This window comes from Giraffa tippelskirchi, chromosome 7 (assembly GCF_054371585.1).
Source record: "Giraffa tippelskirchi isolate mGirTip1 chromosome 7, T2T-mGirTip1v1.2.pri, whole genome shotgun sequence".
In the NCBI taxonomy this organism is placed as follows: domain Eukaryota; kingdom Metazoa; phylum Chordata; class Mammalia; order Artiodactyla; family Giraffidae; genus Giraffa; species Giraffa tippelskirchi.
The window spans coordinates 142120912-142141361 of NC_137281.1; the positions used below are offsets into that span (position 1 = coordinate 142120912).

Genomic DNA, 20450 nt, shown 5'->3' on the forward strand with positions numbered 1-20450 from the left:
GGTTTTCCCCTAGGACTGGCCTAGTATTGGAGAGACGGTGACAACTTCATGCTAACACACTTCAGTGAAATGGAGACTCCTACTTTATCCCATGAAGCTCTTCCCATCTCTCATCCCAGGACTTGAGTTGGCAGATACTTGGCTTTTCTTCTCACATCCACAGCTGAGTCCAGACACAGCCTCAAAAATCCTTTCCAAGATGGCTTCCTGGACAGCCACGACGGACTGACCAGAACTGACCCAGAAAGAGTCCTGTGTTACACCCAGCCGTGTGCCCTGGGGCATGGGCACCTGACAGGGCCGTGCTCTGTGCCACCTGGAGATGAGAATACAGTGGCTTCCGGGGAGTTCCTGGAGAGGCATCAAGTTACAGCTGCAAAGATAAGGGGGTGGGGGTGACCGCTGGCTTGGGCTAAGTCCAGCAGACCAGCTGTCCAGCAGGGGAGGGAGGGAAGGGAGAGGCTGTCATTCTATCCCTGGCGAGCATTAAGTGGCGGGGACGCTCTCTGTCCCAGTCGGGAATACAGGCTGCTCCGGAAACCCAAACCCAGGAAGAGGCTTGGACAGTGACTCAGGACCCAAACTAAGTGCACCTGAAAATGACAGCAGAGGATCTTCTGATGCTCGTCTCCTGGAGACAACAGATCAGAAAAGGGCAAAGGGGGAGGAACGACCCTGGCAGCCTGGAGATGTGTGCCACGGAGCATCACCCACTAGGAATGCTTTCTGTTGATCTGGGCAGAAGCCAGTTTAATTTCGGCTGCTGAGTCTGTGGTCGGCTGGATGGCCATGGTAGTGCTGAGGACTCAGAAGTGGCAGTTTCTCCCTTACTCCAGGCTACTGTGCCAGCGCTGATCACTGTAAAACCAGCACTCTCTCAGGGGTACGGCAAGCCTTACAATACTGTGTCAGTTTTGAGGTGACAGATGACTGTTTCGCCCAGGACTTCCTTCTAAGTGACACTGTCCACCACTTAGAGACCCAATTGCTTAGTTAGCTCACCGTCGAGACCCCTGGGCAACTTTTCCCACCCCACCACCCAACTATGGCAGATTAACCGTCAAGTTGGGGATGGACGGAAACATGACTTAACCCAGGGAAACCAATATCCATCTGGCCAGTGGCCTTTGACACAGTTAAGTTGAGAGGTGGGGAAGGGTGGAGGTGGGGGAGGGAAATAGCGGAGTCCCTCCCTTGAGAACCTGAGGTAGAAGAATAGAAAGATCTTTTCAGGTAGGAAATAGGGTTGTTGGGCTGTGCGGTTTCATTGAAGCAATAAGGGAGAAGACTGCAGAGAGGAGCAGCGATGCCAGGAGACAGAGACCACGTGGCTGAGAGGGAGAGTGTTAGACAGAGAAGGTGGTCCCTAAGGCCCTGATGCCTTTCTGATACCAGTTCTAGCCTATGCTGGATCCTTACAATTCAATCTTCTAGTCTTAAAAGTCAAATACTGTGTGGTAAAGGAAAAAAAAAAAGAGCACCAGAGTGAGTGGTCTGTTTCCTGGGAGATCTCAGTCTTCTTGGTATTATCATGAGGCTAGTTCTTTCTATCCAAATGCCAGGCGTTCTTGAGGGATGCCCACAGCAGACTCTTGGTCATTCAAAGAAATCAGAGATTAGACAGTAGACAGAAGGCAGTCCAAACACAGATGCCAACAGTGTGAAGGAAGTAGACGTAGGGAATAGAATAAGAGTAAGACAGGAGACGGGACTGAAGGACGTGAGGAGGAAGGCGCTGAGCTCAAGCAGGAGAAGAAAATATGGCATGAGTATCAGCAGCTCCTGGAGCATATACAGTAAAGAAAGAAAGGATGTAGCCCAGGACGTTTAGAAGGGAGAGCAAATGTAAGAGAAAGCATCCAAGCAAAAAGGAAGGTAGAAACAGGGAAATAAAGTGAACACATGGAATATTTGCAGTCAGGTCCACGGTTAGCCCTAGGGATGGTGGTATGGTACACCTTCCACGACTACAGCTCAGAAAGAGAGGGTCAGGGTGTCAGGAGGGTCCCAAGGAGAAATCACAGAGGAGACACAAGGAGGAAACCAAAAGGGAGACCAATCAAGACCAAGGGCTCTGGAAAAAGATGGACTACTACAAAGAAATGGCAGAATTCATCATCTCTACTCCATAATTTGTTCCTCAGCCATATTCTGAATAGGAAGCTACCATCAAGATGTCACTCATTTTGAAAGTACCAACTAAAGTATCCATGTTAAAGAGTTGTCTGCATCATAACTAACTGGTTCTTCATGAACCCTTATCACCAAGTGGTAAGTGAACTGGGCTCAAGAAAGAGCAGGTTAACTAGGCTGTGTTCATGCCATGCTAACCCTTCACTAGAAAGGGTCAGGATGCTGCCTCATTGAAAACTGAACTCAAATATATACACTTACCAAGTGATGACTCAATTTTAGAAAAACAAATTTTTCCATAATGAATAAATTTTACTTCAACTTTATCTTCTTCTCTACTTAGCCAGATAACTTCCTATTTGTGTATGTGGTAGATGGTAGGGTGGGACTATAATTCCTATGAATGACAACTATCACATCACCTAAAAGTGTTTACCTAGTGCTTTCATTCATGATCTTTTAGCAAAATCCTCAAAGCACGTGATTCCTGCAAGATGCTTCTGGATGGTGCAGAATTTAAACACAGGGATTTTGCTCTGTTTGTAGGTCAAGGAGTTCTCTCTCTCCAACTATCAGTTACACACTGCTCTACGCTAGGACTTCTGATTGGTTCTGGAAGCACAGGTTAGTTTTTCTTTTAAAAGGGCAACAGGAAAACAACACCTTGAATAAACTGAAGATCATAGCTCTGAATTCTACTCCATTCCTTGTGGAGTTGATGGGGGCATAGCCCAAGGATGGGGAAGGAATGAGTGCTCATGTTATGACCCAAACACACCTGGAAAGTTGATGAAAGTTGGACGACAAGGAAGAGTCCTCCCCACTCACCTACCTCACTTTGCCCAAGTATCCCTTTCCATCATGCTTGTGAGTGAATAAGAAAACTTTGACCTGAATAGCCAGTAGAGTCGAGACAAATGGAGCAAGGCCCATGGCAGGATCTTCATCGTTATTCCTTTATTATTGCCTGAAGCCCCAACTAGCATCATTCCAACAATGCTCAGGGGGGCCTGCTTTGAGGCTGAGGCCTTTTCATTTTCTGATTGGCTGGTCATGTGACCATCTCCAATCACAGCGTGCCTTTTTCCTCAAACCCAACCTGACATTCTCCTTGGTGGAGTCTCCGACTCTGCACACCATGAATTTTCTCATACTAGAGGGCAGACCAAAGTGAGAAGACTCAGGGCAGGCACACTGAATGCTCTGTTGCCTATGGTCCCTGACCAAGTCAAGCAGAGACAGTGCTGCCCAACCCAGTATTGCCAAGGATGTTGCACCCTTAGACCCTAAAATAAATAAATCAGGAAGGCTCTGGACTTGCTGGCGATCTTTATGGACATATAAGGTTTAAGTATATTGGGGTGCTTTATGGATCCTGAAGTTGGAATATGTCACTCTTTGACATATTCTTGGGCAATTTTAGTAATTAAGAAAAGAAAAAAAAATTACCAAGACCTGGGGTCTTTCTGGGCACAATATCCAAAGCTTCTGCTGAAGAGTCCACATAGCCTCTAATCACTCCTTTGTGCCCCAAAGAGAGGAAATTATAGTTGAACAACCCTATCTGAAATGTTCTGCCATTCTGTTAACCCCTCCTCCCCCATTTAACAATTGGCTTAGACACGGATTCCTTTCTTCAGGATCACTCTGAGCCAAGCACACAGCTCCACTGTGAGTTCCACGAAGCCACCGTTTTGGGGACGAACTGTTTACCTACAACTACAAAGAGAGCTTGTTACTGGAAATCAGCACTGCAGGCTGAAGAAAGAAGAAAAGGATTCCAGCTAAGGGGGAAATATCTCTACCTCTACTGCACTCCCGCCCACACTAAGTGTGCGGCTTCTGATTTTTCTCAAGTGCAGAAAGGACATTCTAGAAACAAATGATCCTCCTCTATGCATGTGTGCGTGCTAAGTCGCTTCAGTCGTATCCGACTCTTTGTGGCCCTATGGACTGTAGCCTGCCTCCTCTGTCCATGGGATTCTCCAGGCAAGAATACTGGAGTGGGTTGCCATACCATCCTCCAGGGGATCTTCCCAATCCATGGATTGAACCCGCATCTCTTATGTCTTCTGCATTGGCAGGAGGGTTCTTTACCATTAGCGCCACCTGGGAAGCCCCTTATCTTCCTCCATGGCCAGACAAAAAACTATCCTAATATTCTGCTGAGCCAAAGAAAAAGCAAAAACCAGACTGTGTTTAGTCAAGTTGGAGAATGTGAAAATTGTGTCCTGGATAACTCCTTATTTGTATAGGTTTTGATGGAAGATGTCGTTGGCTAAAACTTTACAGAGAAAGCACTCCTGGAAGAGAATGGCCTGCATCATTCTGAAAAAAATACTGCATTATTTCATGGAACAAGGTCTAGCCTGAAGTTAACCATCACCAAGAGATGTCCCAGCTACACTTGTCACTTTTTTCAGCAAGAGATCACTAAGATAAGGCTTCTAAAAATTTTTTCTATGAGTTCAATATTTTCCTTCCTGAATAGTTTCAAGGTGAACCAAGAGATTAAAAATAGTCCATAATATATTATTATTCTTAGTTAAGATATTACTCACATAAACACCCCTGGATATGCCCTTCCAGAGAATCTTTCACCCATGAATTTCCATATTCTTTCCAAAGTTAACATTTTGATGGATAAAAATAAAATGGAAAAGTCCAAATGGGGAGGGGGAGACATTAAATCAGTAGCATCCAAAAAAGTCCTTTCTAAAGTCTACCTTTCTATCATATCTACCTGTGTGATCTTGGACAAGTCGCTTTGCATCTCAGGTTCTCACATTTCATAATTTGTAAAACTGGGAGGACAGATACCTTCCAGTTTCAACATCTATATTTGCTTGGGAAATGTGTGGTACAGCTTACACTCCATTCTTCTTCGAAGGAGGCCCATGCTATTTAATTATAGTAGATCTTTCCATTTGCATATTTGACATCTGAGGCTTTGGCTATTCCCAGAGACCCCAAAGGTCAATGAGCTGTAATAATCTTATTTTTGCAGAGGCGCTCTGTGAGCCTGGGATACAGGAGTGGGTCACATGTTCAGTGAGTAAGATTAACATGCAGGAGGCTCGGAGGCCATAATCCCCAGGATGTGCTACAGTGGTAGTCACAAACTACCAGGATTCTTCCAGACCACAAAGATGTCAGTAGTATCCTTCTCAAATATCACAAGTTTATTGTAATGTGGGTTTAAAGTAATCAGGTACCCACCCCCACACTTCACCTACTTTTCTACTACATCTTTAATGAAGGTGACTTTAAAACTTTAGTGGTGTCATGCACAAAAGGAGAAGCTTTCATTCCCCTTTTATTGAGCTAATCTCAAACCATAATTCTCCCAACTGTTTTGATTTGTCTGTATACCGTGTATCCTCTCCACTGGAGAATAAGATCCTTAGGATCTTATTTTATCTTAGTCATTTATTTCTCTCCAGTACTAGTAATGTACCTAGGATGTAGCAGATATTTAATAAATGTCTGTTGAGTGACTGAGCACTTTTGATGCACTTATGCACTGCACTAAGGTGCATTTTCTTACTATTTGTATGTAGTACTAATCATAATCTCGAAGGATAGGTATTATTGTTCCTATCATTGCAACAAAATATCTGGGACTCAGACAGCTGAAATGACTTGTTAAAGTTACACAACTGATGCATGATGGATTCACACCTGTTTGTCAGACACCAGAGTTTGTTTTTCCATCCTACCATGGTGCTAAGGACACATGTGAAGAAGTAAAGCATAAAACCAAATGAGCGAATTCACGGACCTAATATTATTGATAGAGCATAGGCCTGGCTTCGTTCTGAAGATTCAGAGTATTATGGTGAGGGCAAAAGTGACAGTGCCACCAGGCTTGGTGGGAAAACAAAGCTACACAAAGAGAGAAGGAATAGAAAGTGAAATTGTTCCAGGCATCACACAGCTTCTGTCTGAGTCCCTTGAAGTTTTCAATTTCAGGGTTCAGACTGTTAGTATAATTAGCAGGGTCTCAGGGTAAGAGCTAGATTCTAGCTAAGATGGAGTTGAACATTGGAACTGGAAAGCAAGCATTCATGATCCAATCATGCAACTCATTTGAAAAGCCACTTTCCTTCCTAGGTTTCATGATTTGGTCAAGAGCTTCAGAGCCTTTCAGCTCTGCTTCTGGGAACCAAAAGCATCTGGAGCTTGTTAGAAATGAAGAATCTCAAGCCCTACTTTAGACCTTGGGAGTCATAATCTGCATTTTAGCAAGATGCCTGGGTGGTTCACAAGCACATTAAAATGTGAGAAACACTACTCTAGAATATCTAGATGATATTCTAAGGTCCTTTCTGGCTCCAATATTTTATGAGTTTAGATTAGTAACCTTCATGATAACCAAAAAACTATCATGCTTATTAATTAGGGTGACACAGAAAATCAAGTAACCTGATTACCTCAATGGTGTCTTCTGAAGAACAGTATTAATTCATCAATATTACTATTAATGAGTTTGTTTACTGAGTACATAGCATGTACAGGGAACATTGCATACAATATCATGAATCATTATAATAGACCTGCTAGAATGACATTATGATCTCCTTTTTATCAATGGGAAAAAAAATCTCATAAATTAATAAAATTTCCCCAATGTGGTTAAATCAGTACTAGAGCCAGAATCCTAATCCACAGAGTACTATACTTAGAGCCCGTGGTTTTCCTGCTGTATCATACTGTCTCTAGCTGTAAAATTACAATTTAAAGTATCAAAAGTAGGCCTCCTTTTGTGAGAATAGGTTAGCAGGTTTTGAACTCATTCTTCTGCAGTGAAGAAGGCCAAGCGGGTAGTCTAATTTCTACTGAAGTCTAAAAAAAATAATGCAAAGGAAAAGATAGGAAACCTTAGATTACCTGGGCAGGCATCTCAAACGTGTAGAAGTTCATACATATTTATAACCAATATTACCCAGAAGTGATCATTCATGAGGCTCATTTACACCAAGACAGTAATCAAGCTGAAAACATACATAGGTTTGAGGAAGGTTTAGTCATATTTAGAGATCCCAGGTGCACAGTTGATTACTAATGAGGTGAAGAAATTGGGATCCCAAGTTCTGATCTCTCAAAAAACTACTCTTCGGTGCCCTCAGCAGATTGGTACTGAATGGGAGGAACCCCGAGTCTCTCCAGTGATGGCCAATGCTGATGTCATTTAATGCCTGACAGTAACTTATCTACTGACATTGCCATAAATACGCATGAAATTTCATGGAGGTTTTCCTCGCCGCGAGGGCCTTCATTGGTATGTATAAACATCCTCCCCAGAGCACACCGAAAGGGAGAGTATTCTCTAGAAAGGCACAGGGTTTTATTAATGCTAACAAGAGATTATCCTTTCCCGCAACATGACTAAACAGAGCTCTAATAAATCAATCTGTCAATGGCTATTTCATTTCAGGGGGCAGTATCCCCCTGTTCCATCTTTGGCTGGTGCAGGTTATGACCTACATTGAGCACGTATGTCTATAGTTCAGAAGATCCTAGAGCTGGACGGAACTGCAAAAAAGAGCCCACCTCGAGAGAGGCAAGGAAAGTATTGCTATTCCCACTTTACAGATATGAGCTTCCATTTCCCACTGAAAGTGTCTTCAGCAGGTTCTTGGAGCAGTTTGACATCTCCCACTTCCTATATGTGTCCCTTTGGCTCCTCATATCTTCCCCTGCTACTGCTTATTGCTGTGGATGTGAGCAGCCATTCTGAGACAAGGTTCCCCTTTCTCATCCCCTTCCTTTTTGGCAACCCGGGAAAGTCTGGTCTCCTGGGCAGAGTCAGTCTGCTTTATTCTTTAGAGATATCCATCCGAGAACAGGACAGAACACCCAGTACAAGATGTTTCAATGCAGAGAGGCCTCAGAGTGATAGGCAATAGAAATGTAAGATCCACAGTGTCTGAAGGACTAAATGGGCCAGTGACCTGAGAAGTGTTTTGGGAGAACTCTGGACTGTGAAAAGAGATGACCACACAGAAGACGTATTTTTTTTTCCCACAATTCCTAAGAGGCTTCTCCTCCACTGCTTAGCCAGATTCTGGAGCTTAGATCTGTGACTAAAGACTGGTGGCCGCTTCCCTGGGAGCTCTGCTTCTCCAAGATACCTCCAGGACTCAAGCCATATTGATTCATCTCACCTAGACTGGGCAAGCCTCACATCATAAAATAAGCCAGCTGATGCTTAAAGAGACTGCCAAGTTTCAATCAATTCTGCAATTTCCAAATTGAAGGAGAGGTGCCTGAAATCTGCTTATACAATACAACTGCAATATGGTACTGGAAAAACATAAGCCAATGCCACTCACATTTTTGAGGATGTCCAGCTTGGACTATCACTGACTCAGGATGGAAAGGACTGCCTTCAAAGCTCATGTAAGCCCTTGGCCTGAGAAGAGGAGAAAGGAGAGACCCAAGCAGTCTCCTAGATCTTGCTTCATCACAAGAACCTCCCCAAATTCTGATATCAGAGCTTCCATCATCCCACACCCGCACCGACTATCATTTTGAGTTTCAGTGGACAAAATGTTCTTAGATCCTGTGTGCTTAGATCCTGCCACGGCATTCCTTGCCCGAAAACAATTGAAAGTGAGAAAACTGAAGGACATTTTGGAAGCAGAACCTGGCAGGAGTGTCTGCTGATCTTGCATACCTGTGATGGAACCAAAGTTTGACATTAACACGAGTACAAGGAAAAGTTTTAAAGCATGGGGCAAGAGAGAAGGGGGTGACAAGGGATGGAGGCAGAGGGACTACGGAAGGGTTACTTACACGGTTTCATCATTCTTGAACTCCAACTCCCCATATATGTCTTCAAAATCCTCACCACCACCCTTGGCGGTCCCTTCTACTGTCCTAAAGGGGACGATGACTGTGCCCCGGGCACCTGATGTCCGCAGAACCTTGACCTCCATGACACCAATGCTTTCACTGACGTGAATAGTGTCACATTCAAAAGTGAAGATGCCAGCGTGGTCATCATCCAAGATGGTGACTGTGGCCACACAAGGGGACACCAGGACAGCACGAGGCAAGGGAAGATTATTGAGTACTCTGGGAGACATCCCCTCCTCTAGCTGCTCCTCCTCCATGCGAACGTTGCTCAGCCTCACAAAGAAGTGTTCATCCTCCTCAAAGATGTCATCATCGATGATGCCCACAGAGAACTCCTTCTGGGTCTCTCCTGGCTTCAGAACCACAGTGCCCTCTGTGAACTCATAGTCAGCCCCTGCATTGGCAGAACCATCCTCTGTTTTGTAGTCCACATACAGGGTCTTGGAAGTGTCCCCACCTTTCCTCACCACTGTCAGGAGCACAGCCCCACAGTTCTCCAGGCACTGGTAAGAGCACGGGTCAAAGAAGACCTTGGAGACAAAGTCCTCCGGCTCATCAGCATGCACCTCGCTCATGCTGGAAGTCTTTTTGGCTTGTTCTGCTGCATGCTTCTTCAGGATATTGCCCGCACCCGTCATCATACGGGTGGCCTGGATGCGGTAGAAGGCGCGGCTCTTCTGCTGATGGGAGAGAGCATAGTAGTTGGCCATCTCGACCAGCTGATCCAAGTCCTTCTCTGGGTGTTTTTGCTTCAGATCCTTGAGAATCCGTATCATCTCCCTGCGGGACTCATCCACTTCCTTCCCTTCCAGGGGCACCAGGTGCCCATCAAGGAAGTGGGAATTCATCATTTTCCCATCCATCTCAATGCCCTTGGGGTGGTCACCCTCGGTCTCTATGATGATCCCTCGGTGTTTATCTGTGCGGTACTTTTTGTGCATGTATTTGTAGAAGAGCAGTCGCTTATCTGCCACCCAGGCCAGAAGGACACACACTGGAAAGAAGAAGAGAGTGAGGAGGCCTTCCCAAACCTGGACCACACCAGGAGAGAAGACAGCCAGGATCATATACAGCCAGATGTAGGCAAAGATGCTCCAAGCAGCAGTGACAAAGAAGACTCGTAGGTGCTTGATCTTGCGAGTCTCTCCATCAGGGATCACATAGACGCAGATACCAATGATAATGAACATATTGAAGGCTGCGCTGCCGACAATGGTAGAAGGTCCCAGATCACCAGCAATGAACCCATGACCACAGACTTCAATTAAAGACAGGAGGATCTCAGGAGCAGAGGAACCCAGGGCCATAAGGGTCAGGTTGGAGACAGTTTCGTTCCAGACCCTAATGGTGGTTGTGCTGGTCTCTCCATTGGGCTTTTTGATAGTCACCTCTCTCTCTTGAGAAGTGATGACTTCAATAGATGCCATGAAGCGATCAGCAATGATGGACACCCCAAGGAACATGTATATCAGGGCCACAAAATAGACAATGACCCTGGCAATCTTGTCTCCAAGGGAAGGGTTCTCCGGGTACCAGATTGGCAGGATGACACCCTCCTTGCAGTCCGATGACCCTGTACAGGACTCATTGTTCTGCCCTGTGCTGGGCACATCCCCTGAGCCGCCAGCCTCTGCCCGAAGACCATTCAGGAAGAGCACAAAGGTAATCAGCCCAAAATGGAGGAAGGCAGAGGTGAGAGGCTGCAACCTTAACCACGCCATACACAAGACTTAGCCGCCGGCTTCCACTGCAGCACCAACGGTCCTCCTGACAGGCCAGAGACCTAGAAGAGATCAGAGAGGCAGAAAAAGGCATGAAGAAAAGGAGAACAGTTTCAGGGAGAATGGATACCTGTATATGTATCCATATACAGGGCTGAGTCCCTTCGCTGTTCACCTGAAACTATCACAACATTATTAATCAGCTATACACCCAATAAAAAATAAAAAGTTTTTTTTTAAAAAAAAAAGGAGGACAACAAATGGCAGGTTCCCACCAATACAAACTGATGCTTCATCTTGAGTGACATATTGTACTAACATATGGGGCAGTCTCTCACTTGGAAAAATAGATGTCACTGGGAGGCTCAAATAGCTGCTCTGTCCTCAGGACCATCTGGTAGAGTCAGTAGAAAAATGGCTTAAAATAGCTGGGAATATTGGTAATGGAAACTTAGCTGATACCCCTTTAGTCCTTCCTCCCAACCCTTTTGTTATCTGTGAGAGTTCTCAAAAATTAACTTAAAATTGGCCAAGGATAACAGGAATCTTCATCCCCACTTCCACTGTTTCTAGGGTTTTCAGCCTTCCTTACCATACTGTCATCATAGTCAAGAATCTTGCAAAACATAAGTTTACAGGAGTCCATGCTGAATTGAACTGTTCTCCTGGACTACTCCCCTGCAAATGGAACACCTTGCTTTGTGTGCAGTTGAGCCCAGTTGGGAAAAACTCCTTCCCCAGATGAAAATTTAGGGAGGCAAGTTGTAATTCTCAGATTGCTTGAGAAATCAACAGAATTGATTCTCTAGTGAATACTACCTGTCATGTAGCTAAACCGAAGTTCTGTAAGTGGTGCCCAAGGCCCAGTCCACAGCAGTCCTTAGCCCTCCAGCAAGACAGCCTTATGAAAGAGTTTAGGCATCCAGTTACGGGAAGATGAAGATCAGTCAGCCAATCTAATTCGAAACCCAAACACTGCAAAGGCCAAGTGGTAGGAAGCACTATAAACAACATGCAAGTGATTCTAAATACGTTTTTTTAACCTGTAGGCAAGATTTCAGGGTGAAATTCAGCCTCCTCTGCTGACCTCAAGACATTAAAAGGTGAACATAAGTTCAGAAGAATGGAAGAAATTCAGCTGAAACTACAGTTATCTTTCTACTCATTGCCTCATTCAGATGGAATGAGACTGCAAATAACTATCCAATACCTTAAAGAAAAACAACTTGCCCATGTTTCCACCTCTGTTACAAGCATGTAGGAGTACTGTTAGTAAGGGAAGAATGCTGCTATTCTCTACTTGCTCCTCCTCCTTCTCCGCTGTTTTCCATCTCAGAAAATAGCACTTCCATCCACCGGGTTTCTCAGCCTGGAAACTGCTGCCTGTTTGCAAGCCTTTCTCTCTCCAGTCCAGCACAGATTCCCATCAACTCTCCTCCCCATCTCTCTCACCACCATCACAGCCCATTACTTTTCACCTGATGAATCTACTCAGTCACCTCCTCACTGAACTCACTCCAACTCTGACCTTTCTCTATTCCATCTTCTCTTATAGCCATAGTCATCTTTAAAAAAACAAAAAACAAAAAAACCTAAACCTGTGCTCCTACTCCCCTATTTGAAGCCTTTTGGCATTTCCCCTTCACTTTTAATATAAAGACCTGCATCCTCACTATGACCTGCTGAGCCTCGTGCGAGCTACCTTCTTCCTCGTCTCCCTCATCCCTTGCCACTGTCCCTCTCACTGCATTTCTGCAGTGATGGTCTTTACATCAGGTCCTAGAGTACACCAACTTATTTTCCACCTCAGGACCTTGGCCCATAACATGACCCATGCCCAAAAATATCATTTCTTCTTTGTACCCCCACTCATAACAATGCTTAGCTCTCAGCTTGAGTGTCACTTTCTCACAAAAATTTTCCTTCACCCTAAAATGGTCAACTCCGTTCCTTTACTTTTTCTTCATGGCACTTGCAAAATTTTGGAATTACATCTGTATTTGTGGGATTATATGATTAACGACTAACTCATCCATTAAACTATGACAAAAAGGCAAAGACTATGTCTGTTCTGTTTATCATGGTATCCTTAGTAGGTAGTTAGTAGGTGCTCAATAAATGTATGTTTTGGAATAAATAAATGTGGCCCGAGGGAAGCTTCCTCACTGCTATGGATGGAATTGTACAATCCCCCCACCAATTCCTATGTTGAAGCCCTAATCCACGGTATGACTCTATTTGGAGATAGGACTTTCAGGAGGTAATTAAGGCTAAATGAAGTCATCAGAGTGGGGTTCTAATCCAATAGGCTTGGTGGCGCTTAAGAAGACAAGAGAGAGAAAAAGAAAGGGAGAGCTCTTCGTTTTGTGAGGACACAGGGAGAAAGCAGTCATCTGCAAGCCTGGAAGAGACCTCTTCCCAGAAATCAAATTATCAGTATCTTGATTTTGGAATCCCAGCCTCCTGACAAATTTCCGTTGTTTAAACCACTCAGTCTATGGTATTTTGTTATGGCAGCCTGAGCAGCCTAACACACTCAGAAATCAGCCTTCTTAAAAGTCATTTTACAATCTGAATCGTAGCCATTTGGAAAAAAATAGATCTCGCAGACAAATCCTCACTAGATTTTAGAGGCTACATAGGACCTCTTTCAATTGCCAAGGCTTATACTCAAAGAGAAGTTCCCCTTGGGACACACCCTGGTGCATATGGTAATCCTGAAGGCCCTCCTCCCAAAGGGCTCTGTGGATTAACTTGGCTTCATATTCCTCAGAATGGAAGCCAACTGCTGAGGCCCACAATCCCCATTAGTCCAGGTACCAGGGGTCATCCCAGCAGGTGCTTGGGGCTTTGACCTCACTCGGGGGAGAAGAGGCTATGAGGATGACTGCAGAGCAGTAGAGAGGCTGAAGGTGATCGGTATCCGTATTCAAAGACTGAAAATGCCCCCATAACCTGTGATGTACACAGAGACCCCATTCATAGGTTTAGCACTCACCTACCTGGAGAATTGTGGACAGACATGGATCTTGGCTCCTTGCCTTGACCTCTGAAAACCCAACACTGTGTGAATTCTGATGAGCCCCATGCAGGAGGAGACAGCAGGTGGGCACAGCTGGAGCAGCTCTTTGACCAAGAGCCAACATGGTGACAGGCAGTGGCAGCTGCACAACTGGCCAAGCCCAAAGGGGTGGGCTATCCACAGGTTAGGGAAGAGGCTGGCCTGCTGCAGTCAGGGGACAGGGGACACCCAGGTGGTAGTGTTATCCTGATCGACGGGGGATGAGGACTCCGACTGCTCATACCCCCCGGGACAATTAAGGAGGATCACGTTGCGGCAACGGGTTTTTATGGGGACTATGCTATCACGTGGTCATAATCAGAGGTCAGTTTAGAAAGACTGTTCCCTGAGACAACAGATGAACTGAAGGGACAAATAAAAGAAAACAAAGCAAGAAGGTGGTTAGGGATTGCCTGCACCAAGTTGTTAGAACTGAAGGTGAAAAACGACGGGTGGATGCCTAGCTGTTCTTTCCAGCTCTTCCAGGAGATGGTTTCTGCCTGAGAAGTCAGAGGGAGAGGGATGTCTCTAATGAACAAGCCAATGGTCATTTTTTGCCATAACTCCAGCCCCAGACACCGATTGAGACAGATCCCTACCTCCTGGGTGGTTCACTGCACCCCCTAAGAGACCCAGTTGATCTTTGGTGTTTCCAGAAGGCTCTTAATCAGTCCTAAGGCATACTCATGGAGGTGATCCAGCTTGAGATCCCCAGAAGTGCCCCAAACAAGGAAGATATTAACGACAGTAACTAACACTTAAAAGCAGTTATTGTGTGCATAAAGTTCAATCGTATTATTTCGTCCTCATAACAACCCTATTAGTTGTTGTTAGAGACCAGTACTATTTTAATCCCTATTTTACATTTTGGGAAACTGAGTCTTAGTTAAGTCATTTGAGTCATTTACTCAAAGTATAAAGCAAAGAAGTAGCAGAACCAGAGCTCACATAGAGATGACACAAAGTTGATGGTCCTAACCACTCCACCTTACTAAGATGTCCCAATTTGTTGCAGAACATCCATGAGCCCCAGTCAGCTTCCAGTCTTCTGTGAGCTTAGAAGCAATCTGGCTGCCCTACGTACTCTCACAGGAGAACCAACCATTTGGTTGAGTCGACTGCTCCCCAGGTCTCCTGGAGGTGTCCTGATTGTCCAAGGCTGTCTCCCACCCAAATATTCTCCTTCCTATCAGTTCAGTTTGACAAACACTAACAAGTGCCTGTGATTTGCCAGGCCTGTCCTAGAGCCAACTGGACAAAACAAAATATGATACGGGGTTTTCTCTCCAAAGCACCATTGAGCAGGGGTGGAGAGCTGCACACATAGGCACTTCTACTGTCATCAGTGAAGGTGTGGGCCGAATGCTGCCGAACACAAGCAGGGCACTGAGCCAACTTGGGGATTCAGGGAGGCGTTCTGAAGGAAGTGATCCCTGAAATGAGGCTTCAAGCATGAGTGCACTTTAGTTAAAAAGAAGAAGAAAGAAAAAGAAAAAAAAGAAAATGGGAAGGGCATCTGAGTCAAAGAGAACAGCCCAAGCAAAGACATGGGGCAGGAAAGCCCTCTGTGTACATAGGATTACAGGCAAATCAGTGTAAGGCAGGAGGGACAGAAGACGAGGCTGGACACGGAGGGAGGCCCCAATTCATGGCAAGTCTTATATGCCAGGCTGAGAAGATGGGATTTTATCCTAAGGGCAGTGAAAAGCCAATGATAGGATTTTGAACAGGAGAATGACATGGTCTGATCTGTATTCAAGAAAAACCAATTTGTCTAGATGGGTTTTAGGGTGGCTATAAGAGGGACACTGCCTCCCCTGGTGGCTCAGACAGTAAAGCATCTGTCTACAATTCACGGGACCCAGGTTCGATCCCTGGGCTGGGAAGATCCCCTGGAGAAGGAAATGGCAACCCACTACAGTACTATTGCCTGGAAAATCCCATGGACAGAGGAACCTGGTAGGCTACACTCCATGGGGTCACAAAGAGTTGGACACGACAGAGCGACTTCACTTTCACTTTCAAGAGGGACAAAACCAAAGCAGGAAGATCAGTCAGAAATCTATTGGAAACAGAACAGATACAGAGGGTGGGCCTAGGGTACATTCTGCATATGATGACCCTCTGACCCCTCGGCTCAGCCCACGGCCTCTCATTTTTTTCCTGGATTATTTTTCTAAGGCTCCCGGGGCCATCTGCAAGGTGTCCGTGTCCTCAGCAGTGGCTCCTGACATCTTTTAATATCACTGGCAAATTTAATTAAAGTCACTGTTCCTCTCTTCTTCCAGATCATTAATAAAACAGAGCCACCAGGCCAGACTGAGCAAATTCTCCCTCCTGCTACGCTCTCTACTTTCTCCAATGGGAACACTGCTCCGGGTCTGTCACCAGCCTGGGTAGACTCGTCCTGCTCTGCTTCTAAATCTGGGCCCCTGCACAGACGTCACAGCCAATTTACATTAAAGTTTTAGGTGCAGCCAGGCTGCACTGGATCTGAAGTGTCACCCAAGTCCAAGAACACTGCATCTTCTCCTGTACTTCCTCTGCCTACAGGGGCTGAGAGTCTGCAGAGTCCTCTCCATGGCAAAGCTCTCCCAGAAACACAGGAACTAAGTTCCCGGCACTCGAGTAGGAAAGACGTGACCTCGGCTACTTAGGCAGTTTGGCTGCCACAATCGGAACTTGGATCCAAGGAGGAAAATGTAAGGATGCTGCTTTTCATCCACTATGATCGCTTTGAATATTCCAAGTGAAAAAGTTAGTATTATCGTCATGCCTATTTTGAAAGTGAAAGTGTTAGTCGCTCAGCGATGTCCGACTCTTTGCGACCCCACGGACTGTAGCCCACCAGGCTTTTCTGTCCATGGGATTCTCCAAGCAAGAATACTGGAATGGATAGCCATTTCCTTCTCCAGGGGATAAGCAAATTTGAATTTACAAAGGTTAAAGAATTTGCCCAAATCACAGTAAGTTGACAAATAAGCTCTTGAATTATGGCAGTCTGACTCTAGAGCACTTGGCGTTAACCACCATGCTAGGTAGATGCCTTGGGTTTGGGTACCCCTTTGAAAAGCAAAGGGCGTGGGGAAGGGAGGGTGAGTCTTTCTGGATATGGAGCCCTCACTATGAACTTGGAGATGCTACGTACTCCAAGACAGCCTGAAACAGTAGAAGAGCCCCAAATCTGAAAGCAGGAGGCAAAAACTTTCTTCCTAGCTCTGCCTCAACAAGCTATGAGACTTCAAAGAGTCAGAGAACTCTTATGGCATCAGCTTCCTCATCCAGAAAATTCATGTTGGGTTGGATAATCTCCATAGTTGCTTTGAGTCAAAAATGCTTTGATGGCAGACACGTCCATCTCTCACAACAGGCAAAGAAGTGAAGGCACACATTTCAGTTAGGTTGGCCCAGAGCAGTGTGAGGGCCAGTCACTCCCCAGGAGACATCAGAAGAGAAGAGATTAAGGAAGGGTGGGAGGAAAAGGCAAGGAGAAAGCAAGGAGAGCCTATAATCTGGATTTACTAAAAGCACCTTGGATCAAACTCATTTTTTAAACAACTGCTCTTTGAATGCCCATTTTGGACCAAGCGCCGCGCTAGTGATTGAGCGTACACCCGTGAAAGTGCTACACCACATCCCCAACCATTTGACATATTCTTCTAAAGAAGGAGAGAGACAAACAAGGAATTATGGGCATGACACTATGATGATGTCATGGGAAGTTACTCTTTTTCTCATTCCGCTCTAAGCTCTCAAGTTGGTCACTGCACAGCTGCCTCTAACCTTATGGACAATGGCTGCAATACATCACGGTTTGATAATATCGAGGACCTTGCAGTAGTATGTGTGGCTGATATTCTACAATTCTTGCTTCTCTGTTCCCATGCATTTGTCACATTTTGCCTTCCTCAAAGCCTCCAAACCCTTAATGGCATCCAAGTCATATGATAACTTCATAAAACCCAGCTGGCCTTCTCCTAGGCACTGCCACACACAAAGAGGAAGCACCAGCAAGCCTCAATCTCCTCATGCTGTATATAAATAAAGGACTTTAAAATGACAACAACAATCCTATCTCTTCATTGAATATTCTTTACTCTATGGCTGGTACTGCATCTGGCATTTCTATAGCTTCTGTTTAAGACCTAAGGATCCCACAATGATTTAGGTAGTGGTAGCTGTTTTAGAGATGAGGAGACTTGGGCCCAAAGATTACTAATTTACCCAGGTCCACTAGCTGAGTAGCACAGCTGAGCTATGAAACTTTGTGTGTCAAATGCCAAAGTCTAAAAGTGAAGGTGGAAAAACAGGGTATGAATCTGGAGCCCTTAGGTCAAGAACCTATAGCCCTGGAAACCTCTATCTCCTCCGGGAAGCCTTCCCTGATAACACCCTCTTCCTCTACCTTCCAACTGAGTCATTTTCTCCCCTGTGTTCCTCTTGCCCTTTGATGACCATTAAAAGCACTTGTCACACATCATCACATTAACCTGGGCTGATCTGTCTGCATGTCCATCTCCTACATACTTAGAGAAACTCCCTGAGGGGTTCCCCCTCAATATAGGGACTTTTCTTTTTTAGCAAGTGATCACACTCAGTTCAGAGGGCTAAGAGGTTGGATCTGATCTCTAATATCCTCCCTGCCTCCAAAATTCTATGATTCCAAGGCTTGTTGGTTCCACTCAGAGGTCTGCCACACTCTCTAGAGGCCAGAGGACTTTGCCCTCTTTAAGTCCTTGACAGATCTGGAGAGTCACTAACCATGCAAGGGGACCAGAGTGAAAGGAAGAATGAAAGAAAGGGCCTTGCTCACCTAATTTAAGTTCTGCTTCTCCAGCTGCTGGATGTAAGTCATCCCCCACACTGGAGGCAATAATGGAAGCAGGATCACATGCTAAAGAGGGCTGTGCATCAGAATAACTTTGGAGCTCCAAAAAATACAGGTATCTGGATCTCACTCCAGACCTAAGTTTTGGACTCTCTGGGAGTGAAGTCTCAATATTTAGACTTTTTAAAAGTTCCTTAGTTGATTTAGAGGTACAGCCAAGGTTGAGAATCCTGGGAGAGAATAAAAAAAAACACAGACTAACTAAGAAATACATTTGCATCTCAGGGATTCCAACCATTACGGAATTTCTCTGGACCAAAAGAAGGACTCTTAGCATATCATGAGTTGACTCATAAGTGGGTGTACCACAAAGCCTTTCTATACACTAGACAAACATTCACCCTCCTGGACTCTGACTTCTTTTCATACCCTGCCAATGACAAAGAGTGTCAACTCCCTACCCATATAAGTAGATTTTCCCATTGTCTCTCCCTAAACCTGCTATTAGCTTAATCTACACTTTTACTAAAGAAACAGAAAAGACCCAGAGTTCCCTTATCTACACAGGAAAATGATGCTACTCATCCTATTTTCAGCAAGACATGTTTCTAAGTATTTTCCTTTTCATGGATGGTATCTTATGTTGACTTCTCCATGTTTTTCCTCACGCCATCTTTGTTTGCTCAGTGATTCATTTATTCACATATACATGCATGCACTTGTATGAAACTCAGTCCACGTGGTACAGGTCGACTTTCACTGAATTAGATGAGAAGGTACCCAACTCCTTTTTTGCATATTCAAAAAAACTTAGAATAAAAGTTCCTAGAGGGTAGCAATTTTTATCTGTTTGGTATTTCTGTATCCCTGCCATCTATATCAGTGCCTGGCATAGAGTGGGTGCTCAGTATATACTTAGTGAATGAATAGATCCATGAATAAATGCACAAAAATAGAAGGCATAATAGCCAGTGATTTCTCCCACTCTTGGCAGTGTTCAAATGGAGCATCCCATCTGTCAGGGATGCTGTGGGCAAGGTTTTTCCAATTTGAGTTATATGAACAAAAATGTAATCCCCCCTAAGGAGCACACACTTCACTGGAGGACAGTGACAGAAAACCAAATTACAAAAAAAAAAAAAAAAGTCCTAGATTTGGAAGCATGTGCAATGTGCCAAGACAGTACAGAGGAAGGAAGGTCAAGTGCTGCCTGGGACCATCAGGGTCACTTCATGGACCAGGCAACTTTGGATCTAGGATTTGAAGAATGAACATGAGTTAACTGGGTCAAAGCCACTGCAACTCAAATAAAGGTAAGAGAAAGCCATGCTAAAGAGCAGGTCAGCCTCAACAAGCAATGTCTGTTTAAAGAAAGGTGAGCAGGGTGTCTGAAGGACAGGATTTGACAGAATTGAGAGAAGCTGCAGTGATCAGTGAGGAATAGTTTGTGAAAGGCCTTGTATGCCCAGTCAAGGAATTTGGTCATTACCTTGGTGGTAATAAGGAAATACTGAAAGGCTTTTAATCACAGGAGGGACAAGATCACTGTTTTTCCTTTGGACGGAGACCTAGACTGACAACAATGCAGAAACTAGATACGTGAATGAAGGTGGGGCAAGACTAGGGGCAGAAAGACCGGTTCAGAGACTCTCAAAGTATCTGAGTGAGACGTGATCAGAACCTGAACACAGGCAATGAGAGCAGGCCTGTTGAGGGGAGGCAGGGGTTTAGAGCGTTTTCAAAAGTAGAATCAATACATGTGGGTGGGGGTGTGTGTGCGTGTGCTCAGTCGTGTCCAACTCATTGTGACCCCATGGACTGTAGCCCACCAGGCTACTCTGTCAAT

General features: G+C 45.0%; 1 protein-coding gene across 11 annotated transcripts in view; it reads right to left on the bottom strand.

Moving 5' to 3' along the window:
* The window catches only part of SLC8A3 (solute carrier family 8 member A3), a 156464-nt gene that overhangs the window by 124907 nt on the left and 11107 nt on the right, over window positions 1–20450 (bottom strand). For all 11 annotated transcript variants that reach the window (XM_081508850.1, XM_081508845.1, XM_081508848.1 and 8 more), the window contains exon 2: window positions 8932–10777. In XM_081508850.1, the coding sequence (XP_081364976.1) occupies window positions 8932–10715 (1784 nt within the window). In that variant the 5' untranslated portion in view covers window positions 10716–10777. The remainder of the gene's footprint in view (window positions 1–8931; window positions 10778–20450) is intronic.